The 18,369-nt window shown below is 35.4% G+C and overlaps 1 protein-coding gene across 1 annotated transcript in view; it reads left to right on the top strand.

Annotated features, from left to right (window-relative positions):
* Window positions 1-18,154, top strand: part of LOC107754936 (vasoactive intestinal polypeptide receptor-like) — a 37,885-nt gene extending 19,731 nt beyond the window's left edge. The window contains exons 6-13 of the mRNA XM_016571579.1: window positions 2,443-2,578; window positions 9,123-9,276; window positions 9,416-9,476; window positions 9,597-9,669; window positions 11,529-11,620; window positions 12,779-12,908; window positions 14,568-14,609; window positions 17,535-18,154. Coding sequence (XP_016427065.1) covers window positions 2,443-2,578; window positions 9,123-9,276; window positions 9,416-9,476; window positions 9,597-9,669; window positions 11,529-11,620; window positions 12,779-12,908; window positions 14,568-14,609; window positions 17,535-17,729 — 883 coding nt within the window. The 3' untranslated portion in view covers window positions 17,730-18,154. The remainder of the gene's footprint in view (window positions 1-2,442; window positions 2,579-9,122; window positions 9,277-9,415; window positions 9,477-9,596; window positions 9,670-11,528; window positions 11,621-12,778; window positions 12,909-14,567; window positions 14,610-17,534) is intronic.
* Window positions 18,155-18,369: the final 215 nt, after the last annotated feature.

Here is an 18,369-nt window from a genome sequence, read left to right as displayed (position 1 = left end):
GCCTGTAAGATCATGCTGATAGTGTCAAATCACAGCATGTGAAATGAGTAAACTGGAGACGACATAGCTGTGCATGAGTGCTAGGTTAAAGGAAACACAGGGATTTGACCTTTAACTCAAAAAATGTGAAGTTATAGTCAGTTCTGGAGAATTGCGATGTTATGCAATGAGAATTGCAACTTATATAAAACTTCAATAGCTGTATTTTAATAAATCCTATTTGTAACTGGGTTCAATCAATGTTAAACTATGTAAATGTTAAAAGCATCCGTGACATGCTGATGAATAGCAAAAATCTACAAGCAAAAATCTACAGTTATGCACTTGCAAACAAAATCTATTTTGTTTTGAATCTAGAAGATTCGTTTAAAGAAACAATGACAGAAATTATTTTCCTTGGGTTGTGTTTTGAGAATGGAATAAACATTCAAACAATACTGGAAATATAACAGGCTGTCAATCCAATGTCATTTTAGTATTATTTATATACTACTATAGTTTGTATTAATAATTTAAATTTGTTGCCAAGGAAACATTTTACATCAAATGTATATATTTTATTCTATTTCAGCCTTATTTCAAGTAACTATTTATTTATTTGTATTAATTTTTTTGTTTGTTAAAGATAACAACACTGCCTCATTACTGTTTCATATTGGCATGCTATTATCCATATTCAGTGAACCTCTTCAAATATCCAAACTAGGAGCTGGATAAGCAAGATTTTACCTGCTGTAATGTATAATATTTTTGGCCCATTTCATCAGGCTTTTGCCACAGGATCAAAACAATTACATTTTTAAAGTAAACAGTGAAGTAACTTTTCCGCACATTGTTTAGAATTCATCTTACTGGCCACATAACTATAACAAAGCTGATATAAATTATAGTTTACAATCCATAAGCAAGACTTCATTAATGAAGGTAGATGAATGAACATCTAATACCGTAAATCAAAAACTAATTCTAAGAAACTACTGTAAAACCTCATGTGGTGAGATATGTGTGACAAAAGCTTATGTAAATTATTTTAACATGATTTTCATAAAAAGGAACTGGCTGCTGGGGTAATATAATCTAGCAAGTAGAAACAAAATGCAAAACCATCATGTATTTAACTTTGTGAGACCTACACTTCCATTCAAAATACTGGGGTCAGTAAGATTTTTAAAAGAAATTAATATCTGTATTTAGCAAAGATGCTTCAAATTGATCAAATTTTTATGTTGTTACAAAAAAAGATGATACTTCATATAAAATCTGTTCTTTTGAACTTTCTATTTATCAAAGAAAAAAAATGCATCACTGTTTCCAAAAGTGATGAACATCTGTTTTCAACATTGATAAGAAATGTTTCTTGAGCCGCAAATCAGCAAATTAGATTGATATCTGAAGGATCATGTGACACTGCAGACTAAAAGGAAAACTTGAAATCGCATCATATGACCCCTTTAATAAATAACATAAAATATATTAAAATAGAAAACAGTTCTTCTAAATTGTAATGATAATTCACTGTATTACTGTATTTTTTAAATCAAATAAATGTGTCCTGAAAGAGACTTTTTTCAAAACATTAAAAGTTCTTAAAGACCCAAAACATTTGAGCGGCGCTATATGTTTTAGTCATCATTTCTTTCAGACTAATTTTTGACTGAATGAGATATATTTAGATTATTCTGATAGGGCAACAAGCAATCTATGTGCAAAAATATAGTCCCAACACATTTTTGTGATTATTTTGCATTGTTCTAAACTAACAATCCCTAAAGCATGACAACTTTGTAGATGTGTCAGTATTTGAGAGTATTACTGTAAAACATACTGTAGAATATTAATCTTTTCTTTGCACCAGAGCGCAGAGAAAACCCAGTGTTTAAACAAAGTGTCAGTTCATTTACTAGTGTGAGGTATGGACATTATAAACAAAAGACATCATGTTCAGGGTGTTCTGGGATATCATAGTCTCTCTCTGTTTTAAAAACACTTGCATTTTGCATAAAGCAGCTGTTCTTAAAAGTATAGTTTATCCATAAAATGAAAATTATGCCATTATTTACTCACTCTCATGTTGCTACAAACCCGTATGACTTACAGAGTAGATTCAGTACAGTCAGTATTTTGACTGCCTGCCATAGCTTGATAATATTAAATAAGCATGTTGGACATAAAATGAATCAGATTTTGTGAATTCCCATGTTTACCAAATGCGTGTGAAATGGACAACAACACAATGGAGCAAATTATCTGTTTAACGAAACCCTTACACAGACCAGAAAGCTCAATTAGGATTTCATTTGTAGTGTAATTAGCTGTCATTTTTTCCGTTATTAGTTCCAAGGACAGGGTGTAATTAGGGGGCAGGGGACTTCTCAATCAGGCTTAACATATTTTAGATTCAGTCCGTGAGCGTGGCTGATTGTATTCCTTGTATTCCCTCAGGAAACTCCACTGCACGCGGAACTACATCCACATGCACCTGTTTGTGTCCTTCATTCTGAAAGCCATCGCCGTCTTTGTCAAAGATGCGGTGCTCTACGATGTTATTCAAGAGTCTGACAACTGCTCCACTGGTTCTGTAAGTTTATTATTGTACAGTCTATTTATTTAATTTTGAATAAATCCCTCAGGAGTCTGTAATAGACTCCACTGCACGCGGAACTACATCCACATGCACCTGTTTGTGTCCTTCATTCTGAAAGCCATCGCCGTCTTTGTCAAAGATGCGGTGCTCTACGATGTTATTCAAGAGTCTGACAACTGCTCCACTGGTTCTGTAAGTTTATTATTGCACAGTCTATTTATTTAATTTTGAATAAATCCCTCAGGAGTCTGTAATAGTTTCAATGAGCAAACCATGTGACATCCACACGCACCAAACCAAGTATTTATCTAGCAGTGTTAGTAATCAGCGTAAATATAGTCTATCCCAGCTGATCACGTTTACATTTTTTCATACTCGCTGGTCTTGGGCCTCTCGACTGTTATGTCTGCTGCTAAACATCTATGGGCATAACTTCACACTTGCTGCTGAATTCACTGCTGTGGGTGACCTTTGTTTGAACCAGCTTGCCAAAATGCTTGTTCCAGTTATTCTGAATGGCATGTACTCCCACTGTTATTGCTGTAGCCCCTCAAGCTATCTCAATTTCACAGATTTTTCTTTCACAACATTGCAAAATCACAAGATGCTATGTGAATTTTGGGTCATTTTTTGACACTGGTGCCTCAGGGTATTTGGTTTGTGCTAGTTTTACACTACTGTACTGACAAGCTTATATATGCTGGTTTACTAGTGTCCCACCAATGTTATTTAGGAGTTTAACTAATAACACTTGCTGAAAGTCCACAAGGACCAAAGCCGACTAGTCTCATCAGCTAGGTTTTGCTTAAACCAGCACCATACAAGCACCAGCCAACCAACAGAAATTCAGGTGTGAAAGGAGGTAAAAGAGTGACAGTGACAACATTAAAATTAGACCATGCAATTAAAACGGCAAAAACTCAAGTAAAAGAAAGAAAGTGGCAAAATTAAACTTAAACCATACAAGTAAAACATCCAAACTGGTAAAACTAGTAAAAAGCAGGCAAAAGAGTGACAGTGACAACATTAAAATTAGACCATGCAAGCTGAAAAGCAAAGAGGTAAAAGAGCGACAGCGACAAATTTAAAACTGGACCATGCAAGTAAAGCCGAGAACACACTACACGTCTGTCAGGCCAATTATGAATGGAATTTGGTCTTGACGACGGATCGTGCCCAGTCGGACAGGGTCTGTTCCAGTTGAGCTCAGTCGCTGTTTGCAGTCGTCAGAAAAAGTCGCATAATGTGGGGTGTCTAAAGATTATAATCTTAGAATTCAAGAACCAGTCGTTGCCAGTCGTTTTCACAAAGATTTTTTTAAATGTTTATTTTGCGACTGACACCAGCGATTGCGGCTATACAGTGGAGATGCGTTCACTGTCAAACATCATTCAGAATTCGTTTTGTAGGCCTAATTTTGTCTTTTTTTATTACAAGAAAAATCTTGATTGTTCTTGTTGCGATTTATTTCGTCTTTCTTTTAATTCATAAGTTTTAATTCATGCTATTTCCGATATGCCGATGGCTTTAAAATAATCAAAAATCGGCCGATAAATATCGGCGGCTGATACTTCGGTGCATCCCTACTAGAAATGTTATAGCCTAATTAATGGAATTAAACATAGGCATTTGAAAATACATAATGAAATGTGTCTTCTCATTCAATAATTCCAAAAAGAAAGAGAAGCATCGGGTAGATGCTGTGGTTTTTGTGAGTTGTTTTTGTTTTGTTTTTTTGGTTCGGCAGAATTTGTCCAGTCCAAATTAAAATTACACCATGCAAGTAAAACATCCAAATAGGCATGGGCCGGTATGAGATTTTGACGGTATGATAACCTTAAGCAAAAATATCATGGTATTGTCGTTAGAGCTCTAAAATGTGTTATTTTTAAATGGCTGGGTAAAACAAATTTTAAAAAAACGTACAAAAAAATACACAATACAATTTGTTTTGCAGTTTGTGCAAGTCCAGAACAGAGACAAGCTGCAATAAGACAAAAAACGGCCGGTTGCCGAAAGTTCGCGTAAGTTCCAGGGGCAGTTCCTTAAGTTCAGCCATCCTACACACACGTGACTGACCGCTCGCTCGCACCAACAGGAGGAGGAGGGTCGTGTTACTCTCTACACTGCACTCAACCTGAGGGATTCCTACACTTTCAGTCTTTGAGGAGACATGAAAAACAGCGCATACCGCAGGACCGGTATAACGGAAAATATTAGTGGTTTTGAAACCGTGAAATTTTCAAATCGCGGTATACCTTGAAACCGATAATCGGCCCATGCCTACATCCAAACTAGTAAAAGTAGTAAAAAGCAGGTAAAAGAGTGACAGTGACAAAGTAAAAATTAGACCATGCAAGTAAACCAGCGAAACTATAGTAAGACTAGTAAAACACAGGCAAAAGAGTGAAAATGACAACATTAAAATTAGATCATGCTAGTGGAACATCCAAACTAGTAAAACTAGTAAATCACACGTAAAAGAAAGACAGTGGTAAAATTAAGCTTAGACCATACAAAACATCCAAACTAGTAAAAGTAGTAAAAAGCAGGTAAAAGAGTGACAGCAACGAAATAAAATTTAGACCATGCAAGTAGACCAGCAAAACCAGTAAGACTAGTAAAACACAGGCAAAAGAGTGAAAGTGACAACATTAAAATTAGACCATGCAAGTTGAACATCCATCATCCAAACTAGTAAAACTAGTAAAAAGCAGGTAAAAGAATAACAGTGACAAAATTACAATTAGAAAAGTAAAATCTCAACACTAGTAAAACACAAGTAAAAGAAAGACAGAGGAAAAATTTAAGTTAGACCATACATGTAAAACATCCAAGCTAGTAAAACTAGCAAAAAGCAGGTAAAAGAGTGACAGCGACAAAATAAAAATTAGACCATGCAAGTAAACCAGCAAAACTAGTAAAACTAGTAAAAAACAGATACATTTTGCAGGTTTCCATCTAGACCTGGACCAATTCATGCTGGTTTTAGCTGTTTAGTATTCTATTAAAATAAGAGAAATCAGTTTCACTGTATTTAGCAGGGTTGTGGCAATAATTGTCTGACTGCTAGTAATGGTGAAGGACGTTTTCTGAGATGACACCGCTGTTGAGATGACTATTGACTGAGCTTGACAAAGAAGCATAAAGCTCTCAATGAAAACATGGCTCCTTATCACAGTGTATGGAGTGAGTATGCTGTAACACGTGTCCAGTGTTCAGATCTGGTGTCTGTCAATGTCTGCAGTTTGAGCAGGAATTTGCTATAGATCAAGGCCATCTGTGGAATCTTCAGAAGTGTAATGCATTTTCAAACTGAGCTTTTGACTCTTTACAATTTTAAAGCAGATGGATTTTAAACACAACTTCTGAAAAGATTATATGCATCTTTAAAATGTACTTTTTTGCAGTGATTTTACAGTGAAAGTAAAACGCTGTGGCACAAAGGATGTGCATGTCGAAATGTGGACAGTCTAATGGAGACGTTCTTTTCACAGGTCATTTGTGAATGTATGTCACGCCAGACTCATATGACTATTTTATGTAGAACAAAATCAATTAATCAATCAATCTATAACATTTGACAAAATGTTGTGAAAATATATATGAAAGCTTTTTCCACCTTAGAGTATAAAATGAAATTGAATAGTCACATTATGATATACTGTAAAGCAACTGTGAGAAATAATTAATAGTCATGATTAAAAAATGAGATATAAGTGAGATATAGTCAAAATGTGAAATATATTTGTGATCACAAAGTCATATTGTGGCTTTATTTCTCTTGCCAAAATTACAAGCAAGCTTTCAAGCATTGTAGACCAGGCAAGCAAGATACTATAATAGGCAAGCAACAGGTTCCTCTTTCAAAACTCTTTGCAAGGGCAGCCTTTTATGGATCCATTACATCCTCTCCATGATGCTTTTCAGTGGCTCTCACCATTTTTTAGGTCTTTTTTTTTTTTGAGTCTTTATCAGATACATTTTTCTATCCATCTGTGATAGAAAAATAAAGATTTACTTATTTAATTATTTATTTATTGAAAATTTTGAGACAGAGTCACAATTGTGAGATATAAAGTCACAATTATATGAAATAAAGTTGTTATTATGACAAAGTCTCAATTCTGGGATATAAAGTCAGTTGGAAAATATAAAGGCACATTGTGAGATATAAAGTCACAATTATGCAAAATAAAGTTGTGATTACAAGACAATGTCACATTGTGAGGTATAAAGCCACAGTTATGTGAAATAAAGTTGTGATTACGAGATATAAAAAATCACAGTTGGAAGATATAAAGGCACATTGTGAGCTTTAAAGTCATATCTGCGGGATATAAAGTCTAATAAAGTTGTGGTTATGAGATATAAAGTCACTGTGTTAGTCACAACTGAAAGATAAAAAGCCACAATTACCTTGTTGTTGTTTTTTATTCTGAAGAGGAAGCAGGGTTTCATACTAATAATTTCACAGTAATGAGATATAATTTTGTTGTTGTTGTTGTTGAAATGAAGTATTATTGATTAAGAGATGTAAAGTCACATTTTGAGATTTCAAATTGGAGGACATTAATCCTTACATTTTTATGAAGAACTACGTAGTTAAAAAGTGCTCCATAAAAATCTTACATCTGTCTCTTTTAAAGACTTTATCTGCATGTGAAATATTACTAATCTCCTTTGCAATCAGTGAATATTCGCAGCTAGGTTATGTGTCAAGCTGCCTTATTAACGTTATTCTCACCTTTAAATAACAGTAGGCCCATGGGGAAAGACAGAATGACTGATTGCCAGAAAACAGCTTTATAAAAAGAATTAGTTGCAGTGGTTTTATCTATGATACATAAAAAATGCATGATAAAAAGCTGTTGAGAGGTTCGCCTCAGCAGAAGGTGTTTGTTAGCCATTTGTGTGGTCGAGCCTGCAGCGAAAGCTTTCTATCTATTTCAGGGATTGTGTGCCCTGAGCAAGAGGCTGCGGCTCTCAGAGTAATTTGGGATGATTTGTGCGCATTAGAACTATGAGTCGGATCCATTCATCCTGCACTGCCTCATTTTACACTCCCGAAAGCAGAAAGCATCATTCAGAGCCTTCTGCTGTCTAAACTGTCGATTGCTTCATCCACCCAATTCTTTTCTCCTGGCTGTAAGGCATGCACTCTCATTTTGAGCATGTTGCAGAGAGGAACGGGGTTTTAGATGTGTGAATCTTGAGAATCTTTGATCCCCGGATCATGGAGCTCAAAGAAGTATTTTTAGAAAGACAGAGTTTTATTGTTGTGTGCAAAACTACATACTTTCAAAATCAAGGTGGGTGTCTAAACAACTACTCGACTTGTTAATCTTTAGCAAGTTCGGTTTCAAACTAGTGAACCATCATGTCCATTCCTATATTGTAGTTTTATTGGCATGGACATCACAGCTCATTAACTGTTTTCAAACTGTTGTGCAGCACCACATCCACAGTTTCAGCATGATGGTTTTGTTTGTATTGAACAGTCAGAAGTTAGTAGTCATTATTAATTCATTCTGCTCTTGAGCAGGAGGACATGGCATTTTCAGCGTGATGCTGGGTCTTTGCTCTGTTTTTCCTTTTCACCTTCAGCCACTTACACCCTCCTGTCTGATTTCATTGCTGTGTGTTTGTTTATAGTTCTCCTGCAGTCTGCCTGCCATGTCTCACTGTCCACCCTCAACAAACTCCTCTCAACCTCCCACAGTTTCTACACAAATAAACCGCTGCTTTAATGACAGCCTATCACCAGTGTTTAAATTGCTATTTTGGAAGTCAAAGGAACCCAAAAAAGGCGAGCACTAGGCAATACGTGACATATGCATAATTACCTACAGTGATTAGGGTATGTAATATATATAGGCCTACTATACACATATATAAATTTGCTAATTATATTGCAAATCAACTTGTAATTTTTAATTAAATGATTTGACATTTATAAGAAACAGATTACCTTTTATGTCTCCTGAAGACGTAATGCAAAATAAAATTTTAAATAAAAATATTTGTTTTTCATCTGAATATCAGCCTGGAGCATGCCTCCCAATGGTAGTACGTAATATATGTATGATGTAGTTATTTAATTAGAAACTACTGAATGAAGAAGTGATTTCTTTAGAATGAGATATCCCACTGGTTCCCAGCCCTGGTCCTGGAGGCACCCCAACACTGCACATTTTGCATGTCTCCTTTCTCTGACACAGCAATTTAAGGTATTGAAGTCTCTACTAATGAGCTGATGAGCTGAATCAGGTGTGTTTGATTAAGGAGACATGCAAAACATGCAGAGTTGGTGTGCCTCCAGGACCAGGGTTGGGAACCACTGAGATATCCGAAATCATCATTGTTGCAGCTATATTCAAAAAGGTTGTCGCTTTTGTGGAAAACATTTGCATATACAGTGGCTGCTCTGCAGCATTTTACAATTTGTTTTTATCAATGTGGTAAATGTCAGGATGTCCCTACTTCTCAGAGAACTCAAAGGTTCTCCATTCTCATTTCATCCGTCTTTGATTTTCAGGTTGGCTGCAAAGCTGTGATTGTCTTTTTCCAGTATTGCATTATGGCAAGCTTCTTCTGGCTGCTAGTCGAAGGTCTGTACCTTCATGCTCTGCTGGCCGTCTCCTTCTTCTCAGAGCGGAAGTACTTCTGGTGGTACATTCTGATTGGTTGGGGTAGGTGTCGTATGTGCATCTGTTTCTTTATTAACCTGCTTTTGTTAACATTTGACATAATGATTATGTCAGTGAGCCATGTAAAACAGCAGCCGCTGATGTACTGACTGAAATACACTCTCATTTCACCTCACTACAGGAGGTCCAACGATTTTCATCATGGCTTGGAGCTTTGCCAAAGCTTACTTCAATGATGTCGGGTAAGATTAATGCATCAGTCAAAGCCTTCAATGATTTTATGTAAAAATCAAGACATAAATACTTAGTCATTGCAAGCAAAAATGTATACATGACATTTATTTGCCTTTTTTTTTTTCCAGATGCTGGGATATAATTGAAAATTCCGACCCATTCTGGTGGATTATCAAAACCCCGATATTAGCTTCAATTCTGGTGAGATGTCCTTTCACTCCTAGAGTATCTGATATGTCACCATTACTATGATTATTGAAAGTTATGATTTCTGTTACTCATGGTATGCCCGACTAGGTTCCCCTGTCTAACCTGTGAAGAATTTATGTATTTTATTCCTTATTTTTTTCTGAGAAATTAATTTAATTTAATTTATGCATTTAGCAGACGCTTTTATCCAAAGCGACTTACAGTGCATTCAGGCTATACATATTTTACCAGTATGTGTGTTCCCTGGGAATTGAACCCACGACCTTTTGCGCTGCTAACGCAATGCTCTACCACTGAGCCACAGGTACATGTCTTAGTTATTATGTCAGTTATTTGTTAAATAAATTGCAGCAGTCCCAATTAAGTCTGGCCTTTGCTGGCAATACTTTCAACTTTAGGACACATCTCATCCATCTTCACTGACTGCTAGCGTAAACATTAAAGAAATGGTGTCCAGTTACAATACCTAAAAAACACTGTGTCCCTTGTAAAATGCATACTGTATATTATATTCATTATATATTATATATTTAGTGCTTTCTTTTTATTTATTCTTTATATAAATAATATATTTTTCAATAAAAAATAATATATTGCATTTAATTAAAAAATATATATTTTTTAAATATATTTTCATTCTTTAGTATATTTTATCATTTTATATTTTATATATATTTTAGGTCTTTCTCTTATGTGTTTGTTTTATTATAGTTTTATATTTTTTTGATTGTTATTATATATCAATTTTAATTTTATATATCGTTAGTGCATGTTTTATGTATTTTATAATTAAATTATAATGTTTTATAAAATAAAAGAAATGTGTTTATTTTTGTTTTTCTATATATTTTAATACATTTGTATTCTTTTAGATTTTATATATATATTAGAGCTTTCTCCTTTTTATGTTGGTAATATTTAAAAAAATATATATTTTTGTATAATTTTTATTCTTTAGTATTTTATATATATTGTCTACTTTTGTTTTTCCCTAAAGGAATAGCCAATTTTCATGATCTTTATTAGGGCTGCTCTACATAAACAATATAATTTCCCTCCAATAATTATTTAAAAAATTAATAAAATTAAATCTTTAAACTAACACAACATTATTAGATATATATATATATCTGTGAGCAAGCTCTTAATAATTATTCTGAAAACTTCTCATGAGTTTCACTTTGTGTTTTGGCTGCTTGTTGTATAAATCTTAGCCTACAATATAAGGATTTGATTAGTGCTGAGTGTTAAGATCTTAGTAACACACAAAACTGTTGACGTATGTGCCAGGCGATGTTATCTCTCTAGGGATTTATTATATACATGAAATATCAATAAGGGCTGAAAGGTGTGAAAAACACTCTTAGAAGCTCTTCATGGCTTTTCTTTTGAGAGATTTAAAGGGAAGAAAGATGCACTTGAGAGAGAGAATGACAGAGAGAAAATCTGTCAGTCTAGTGGAATGTTTATGCAGATTTATTTATGGTGTTGGGGATTTGCTATGGTAGGCCAGAAAACTGAAACACTTCTCATCCTCCCCTACTCCGACATGCTTATTGCACAGTTAATGCTTGTTTTTGCTAGTCAGAAAGTAAACAGTCTTAACACAGTCCATCTCGTCTACTTAGAGATAATGTTGTCTGTCTCGCTGCCGTCTTATGGAGGTAGTTTTGTTCTGTACTTTCGCTAATAGATGCCAGTCCCTGCTTTCTCTGAGACATATAAACACTGTGCTTTGGAACCATTGGCTTTATGACCCCTCAGTGATTTCAGTAATTTGCACTGAGTCATGAAATGACGCTCTTCGAAATAAAAACACCTGCTATTTTGTTGTTTGTCACCAACAACAGATGAACTTTATCCTCTTCATTTGTATCATTCGGATACTGCGGCAGAAGATCAACTGTCCTGACATTGGGAGAAATGAATCAAACCAATATTCGTAAGTATTTGGACCCCATTCAAACAGATTTTTGCATTCAAATAAGAGTAATTCTATAATTTGTTCTCTTTAATCTCCTCACCCTGCTGAGAGGACCAGCATGAAATTTAAAGGGATAGTTCACACAAAAATGAAATTCTGTCATCATTTGCTCACCCTCATCTCACTCCGAACTCATGACTAATTCTCTTCTGTGCAGCACGACAGGAGATTTTACTCTTTTAAATGAGATGTTCACCTAGTGTGAGACGTCTTGAAAAATGTGAATGAGAATCGAGAACTGCAGCAAAGGAGATTACCTGTGACTATACAGTAATAGCGACTTAAATTTCTGAAAATATCTTTTCCTGACTCTAAGCTATCATATGACTTCAGAAGACTTGGAATCTAGCAAATGAGTCACTTTTATTATAATACTTTTTTGCATTCTTTTTGAAGCTTGAAATTTACATTAATTGTAATTGAATGGAAAAGAATGGAAAGCAAGTTATTTATACATCTTTCATGGGTGAAAGAAAGTGATAATGGCTGATTTTCTTCATTTTTGGGTGAAATTTCCATTTAAATGTTGGTCCAAATTGGTTAAAGCTTGAAAGTTCTGGTCTAGTCGGTGGACCAGCCTTCGGCTAATTAGCAAAACCAGCAGAAAATGAAATCTGGTTGGCCAAAGGAGTTTTGTCGGTTAAGCTGACGGGGACACCAGCATCTAAATCACAACTTCTTCTGTAGACCAACTATTCTGGTCTTTTTGGTAGGATGAGGACTGGAGGTACATGAGAAACATTTTAGCTTATGTAATTTTAACATGGGCATAAAATATGGGGATATTTTCCACTTCCTCTACAGCAGCGAACGAGAACCCACTGCACTGCAATCTCATCATATAAAATGTCACTGGCTCTCTCCGCCCCTGTTCGGATGATTTAATGTCCTTTGTCCTTAAGTAGCTCTCCACTGTGCAGTTCGCACAAAACAAGACTCAATTCTTAAGCACCTGCAATTTTCTACCCAGCATCACTTATGTTGTTATTCCAGTAATATGCTTTTTGATATCACCTAGTAATGATATCATTCTCTGCCCTGCTCTGTGTGCATATGACTGAGAGGAAAGTATCCCATAAAGCTGTTTGTCATGTTTTTTCTTCTTCTTTTCTATAGGAGGCTGGCAAAATCCACACTTTTGTTGATTCCACTCTTTGGGATAAACTTCATCATATTCGCTTTCATTCCTGAGAACATAAAAACTGAGCTAAGACTCGTGTTTGACCTCATTCTTGGGTCATTTCAGGTACGTCTGAGGATTTAATCACTCAAACTAGCTGTGAAAACAAAAAGTAGAGCCCAAATATCAATAGTCGCCAGTGACAGGAAATGCTCTCAGGCTAATCGTAGCACTGTTGTTCAGATAGCAGAATAGTTTAATGATGTCTGGTAGAACTGCTCAGGGCTCCTCAAACAGTCTCCATAGAGAATCTCTGTCTTGCACACTTTAGCTATTGGCCATTGTTTTTTTTAATGGCATAATTGGGTGTTTCTTCAACTGTGGCCACTTTTGCCCTGTGGATGTTTAGGAAATAAACTCTCTTATAAACACTTTTCACATTCTCACTAGTTTATTCAATTTAAGGTCATGGACATTTCCACCACTTTGCAAATGATGTACACCAAATACACAAAATAATGTTCTTTTTAGCAGCATCATATGACCCCTTTAAAGGAAATTGGTGAAAAATTACATTTTTTAATAGAGCTTGATAGACAGATGCATTAATAGAGCTTGATTAGAAAAGACACTTAGTTAATGTTAGTTAATGCAATAACTAGCATTAAATAACAATGGGCAATTCATTTGTTGCAGTATTTATTAATCTTTGTTAATTTTAGTTAATAATGTAGTTAACTAATGTTAACAAATTGAACCTTACTGTAAAAAGTTACCAATTGTGTGTTATGTATCTCCTCATTAGATAAATACATTAACTTTTCAAAATCTTTAGTAAAAAACAGTTGCCACAACTGTAGTCAAAGTCGTAATTTCGAATATATATTAAAACCATTTCTATACAATAACTATGTAAATTATTTTTATCAAATTATTTATGGGGAAAAAACAGCTGCCTATAATATGAATATTAACAAGCTGGGTCTGGGACGTCGTAATTTCGAATATATATTAAAACAATTTCTATACAATAACTATGTAAATTATTTTTATCAAATTATTTATGGGGAAAAAACAGTTGCCTATAATATGAATATTAACAAGCTGGGTCTGGGACGTCGTAATTTCGAATATATATTAAAACAATTTCTATACAATAACTATGTAAATTATTTTTATCAAATTATTTATGGGGAAAAAACAGTTGCCTATAATATGAATATTAACAAGCTGGGTCTGGGACGTCGTAATTTCGAATATATATTAAAACAATTTCTATACAATAACTATGTAAATTATTTATTATTAAATTAATTATGGGGAAAAAACAATTCCCTATAATGTGAATATTAACAAGCTGGGTCTGGGAAAAGAGTAAAGCAACAAAATAAAAATTTTTAAAAAAGAAAAAAATGATGAAGGCATGGTAGAAAGTTTTCAATACAGTTTTAAACGTGACCTTCATGTAACAAAAGAAAAAAAATCTGTTAGTTTTAATAAAAATAAGTCCTTGGGACAAAAAAGTGCCCCAATTTTAACATTCTTGGGCAGAGCCACCAGAATGACTGGCATGAATTCAGGAAGGGTTTGTCCCCGTTAGTTAAATATTCTTACAGTATATCTGCTACAGGACTCGCCAACCCATATTTTTTAGGCCACATTCATACTAGACAGTCTGGTAGGAATCTCTAGGCATTTAGCACATTGTCATTCCCACGTGTAATGCCTTCATTGTACCTACAGTGACATACAGTATCAGTAAGTTGCTTTCACTTGTTTTAACAGGGTTTTGTGGTTGCTGTGCTCTACTGTTTCCTGAATGGAGAGGTAAGACATGGAAGGATGGATAGACAGACAGAATCTTTAGGTGCACTCAGTCACAACTGATCAGAAGCCACTTCCTATATTGAAGTTTCATTCAATTTCTCTAGCTAAAAGCTAAAGCCCTGGAAGCCTGTAATTGGTTTAGATTCTGCTAGCTCACACAGGCTACAAATAGCTCTAGACATACTGGCAGAGGAGGCCTATTACTTTGATATATGCATTGATGTTCACAGCATCTTGGGGCTTTTTTGCTTGTACAGATTAAATAAAAGGGTCACAAGTGCAGACTTTTTTTTCCAGGTGCATTCAAATAATCTGACATGTTTGGTTTGTGCACCACAAATGAACAGCTTGTACACAAACTGATTTCTATGTGTAAAATGATCCTGTTTTACCATAAAAACAACCCAGGCTCACTGGAATTAAGTGACTACATTTGTGCAAAACCTGAAATACATTTCGCTGCACTTTTCAGGTGAACACTAGAGGCAGTAAAACAATTAATTATAATTACGGTGGCAAATTATTGATTAATAAAGACTTATTTTCATGCAGTTCTTTACACAATACTATGTTCCTATGTTAAAACACTTTTACAATAGTGCATAATTTGTAAACTAATACATTTTGATGTTTGCATCACACAAGCAGCTCCATATTTATGGCTTTTCTGACGCAGTAAACTTGCCCTACAACTCACCTGGTACATCATTGCACTTGCAATGTTTGCTTTTATTAACACTGTAGGATTTAATGTAGGTGGTACATTATTATTTTTAAATTCAGACTCACTTACCAGACATTTCATTTCCAAACTGCTTTTATACGTGCATCAACCAACATAATAAGGGTGTTTTAAGGGTGTATTTACACTTAGTAGATTTCGGCCTGAACCAAAATGTTACTGACATTTTTAACTCAAAATTTTTATTTTTATTTAAAAAACTGACATTTTTAACACCAAACCTAAAGGTACAAAACAAAAGGCACAAGGATATGGTGGAAACAGCTTGTAGGACGTATATTTTGTGAACTTACTTTACTTACATCTGAAAACCAACACCTATACCAAACTGTCACTGGCAACATAGCTCTTATGACAAGAAGAACCAGGTATGCTTGAGCAATCTGTTGTTGAAAAGGTGGGTCTCCGTCTGCTTGTTTGGCACACACCAAGGTTTGGATGGTAGCGTTCACACTTAAAGGGGACATAACACACACAGTTTCACCTGCATCAAATCTATTCAATTCTACATCAAAATCGTTTTTTGAAACTTTGGCCATGTTTAGCATGAGAATCCAACTCTTTAACAGTGTAAATAACTCAACATGCATGAAATAGCATTAGACCCTCCCTTTAAGGCCCATTCACACCAAAGAGGATAGCTATAAAAATATCAATAAAGATATAGTTTCCAAAATCAGTTCAAATTTAGTTCACAACACCACCAGAACAATAACAGCACAAAGGAATGATATCATTGGAATCACTTTCAAACTTTTTTTTCTCCAGCTGATCATATAAAAACATTGGCAGCCAATCAGAATCCCAAAAACTGTGTACCACCAGTCACTAGAGATTTCACTTTCAAAGTGCTGTGAAATGTGCTACAAGCAATGCAATATCATTTTGCAAAGAAAGCATGTTTTTTTTTTCATGACACTGGGCTTTTTAATAAACCCTAATTTGCAATGGGGTAAAAATTAAATCACTTATAGTGCCTTATGTGGATGTGTCACCTAAAAATTTGTGTAGCGAAATACAATGCATACTTCAAGTTTTGCAGAAATGTAGCCTAGAGTCAGGTATTTCCAATGAGCCAGTGTTGTGTAAAACCCAGTTGCAACCGTTTTACTTCCTTAATGCTCCTTATTTACAGAGTTACTTAAAGGCATAGTTCACCCAAAAATTTTAATTCTGTCATTAATGACTCACCCTCTTGTCGTTCCAAACCCTCAACACCCCGTTCATCTTTGGAACACAAATGAAGATATTTTTGATGAAATCCGAGAGCTTTCTGACCCCGCATAGACAGCAACGCAACTACCGCGTTCAAGGCCCAGAAAGGTAGTAAGGACATCAATGGTTCAACCGTAATTGTAAGAAGCTACGAAAATAATTTGTGCGCAAAGAAAACAAAAATAATGACTTTATTCAATAATTTCTTCTCTTTATGTCAGTCTTTGACGTGCGTTCACGAGAGTACCACAACTAATGACACATGGACTATTTTAATGATGTCCTTATTAGGGTTGGGAATCGATTCCGATTCCAGAATCGGATACTTAAGCAATGATTCGTCTGTTTCATTCCTCAACCTTTTTGACGTGTGCGATCAATGTTGTGATCACTTGTTGGTTCATTTGTGCAGAGTACGATCACACCAGTGTGATTTGAGCATTTAAATTTGCGTTCGCGCTGCCATTGACCTAAAGAGAGCAGCTGTCTTTCATGAATGAAACAGCTTCACAGTCTTTTCTTATGTAGCCTGTTGATTTTTGTTCATGGCATTCAGCTCCAATAAATGGTTTGCAAAAAAGAGACAGGATAAATGTTCGATATCATTATTTAATCACATTGGAATCAAAACTGGGAATCGAAAAGAACTGGAATCGATAAAATTCAAACGATACCCAACCCTAGTCCTTATTACCTTTCTGGGACTTGAACATGTCAGTTGCGCTGCTATCTATGCAGGGTCAGAAAGCTCTCAGAGTTCATCAAAAATATCTTAATTTGTGTTCAGAAGATGAACAAAAGTCTTACGGGTTTGGAAGGACATGAGGGTGAGGAATTAATGACATAATTTTCATTTTTGGGTGAACTAAAATTTTGAATGTACCTTGTAGAGTTTCTGTACAAAACTGTAGAGTGAGAATGTTTTATCCATCACCAATTGATTAGAATGGATCTCGTCCTTCTCTCAGGTCCAAGCTGAGATCAAGAGGAAATGGAGGCGATGGCACCTCGAAAGGTTTCTGGGTCCTGACACCAAATACCAGCACCCATCCATGGGCAGCAACGGCAACAACTTCAGCACGCAGATCTCCATGCTGACTCGCTGCAGCCCCAAGACTCGCCGCGCATCCGCATGTCAAGACGAGACGTCCATCACAATCTAACTTAGCATCTATAATGATGTGGTATTGTCACCAGAATGAGACCGTGAGAGGACATGAAGATGTCCAGGAAGTGTTCTAGTGAAATTCAGTTCTGACCTTCAGAGAGATGAGCTACTAAACCCTACATTTGCTGAAAATAGCGCAATTTGTTTCCATAGGAGTCGTCAGTGAGGTTCTTGTATGAAAAACACAATATCGGACAGGCACAGATCATCTTCTGCAACACATAAAACCTGTAAATAAAGCCACAGTGATCTTCTGGAGAGCAGCGAGATCGTAGTTTTGCCGTCATTTTGTGCCAACTCTGCTCTGCAGGGACACAGAAGCAACAGCATCATCAAGAATGACTGATGATACGCTGCAGGAAAAAGAGGTTAGGGATTCTTTGCCTGGACTGCTCATATATTTTGCTTATGAGGTAAGTTAAAAAACAAAAAAAAGAGAAACAAAAAGGCTACCAAAAGCAGATTGTTGAATATCCAATATATGGAGATACACTGTAGAGACCAAATGTGATGTTTTTTTTAATGATGTTTTCAGATCAGTGTGTGTGTGTGTGTGTATTTAGGCACGTTTGGAAGCCGAATGCCCTTCTCTGCACTATCATTCCAGATAAGTCATCCCAGCGGGGTGTGTCAAC

This window comes from Sinocyclocheilus rhinocerous, unplaced genomic scaffold (assembly GCF_001515625.1).
Source record: "Sinocyclocheilus rhinocerous isolate Xijiao unplaced genomic scaffold, SAMN03320098_v1.1 scaffold1103, whole genome shotgun sequence".
Taxonomy (NCBI): Eukaryota; Metazoa; Chordata; class Actinopteri; order Cypriniformes; family Cyprinidae; genus Sinocyclocheilus; species Sinocyclocheilus rhinocerous.
The sequence above is the reverse complement of the archived record's forward strand: the minus strand, read 5'-3'. Positions and strand labels throughout refer to the sequence as shown.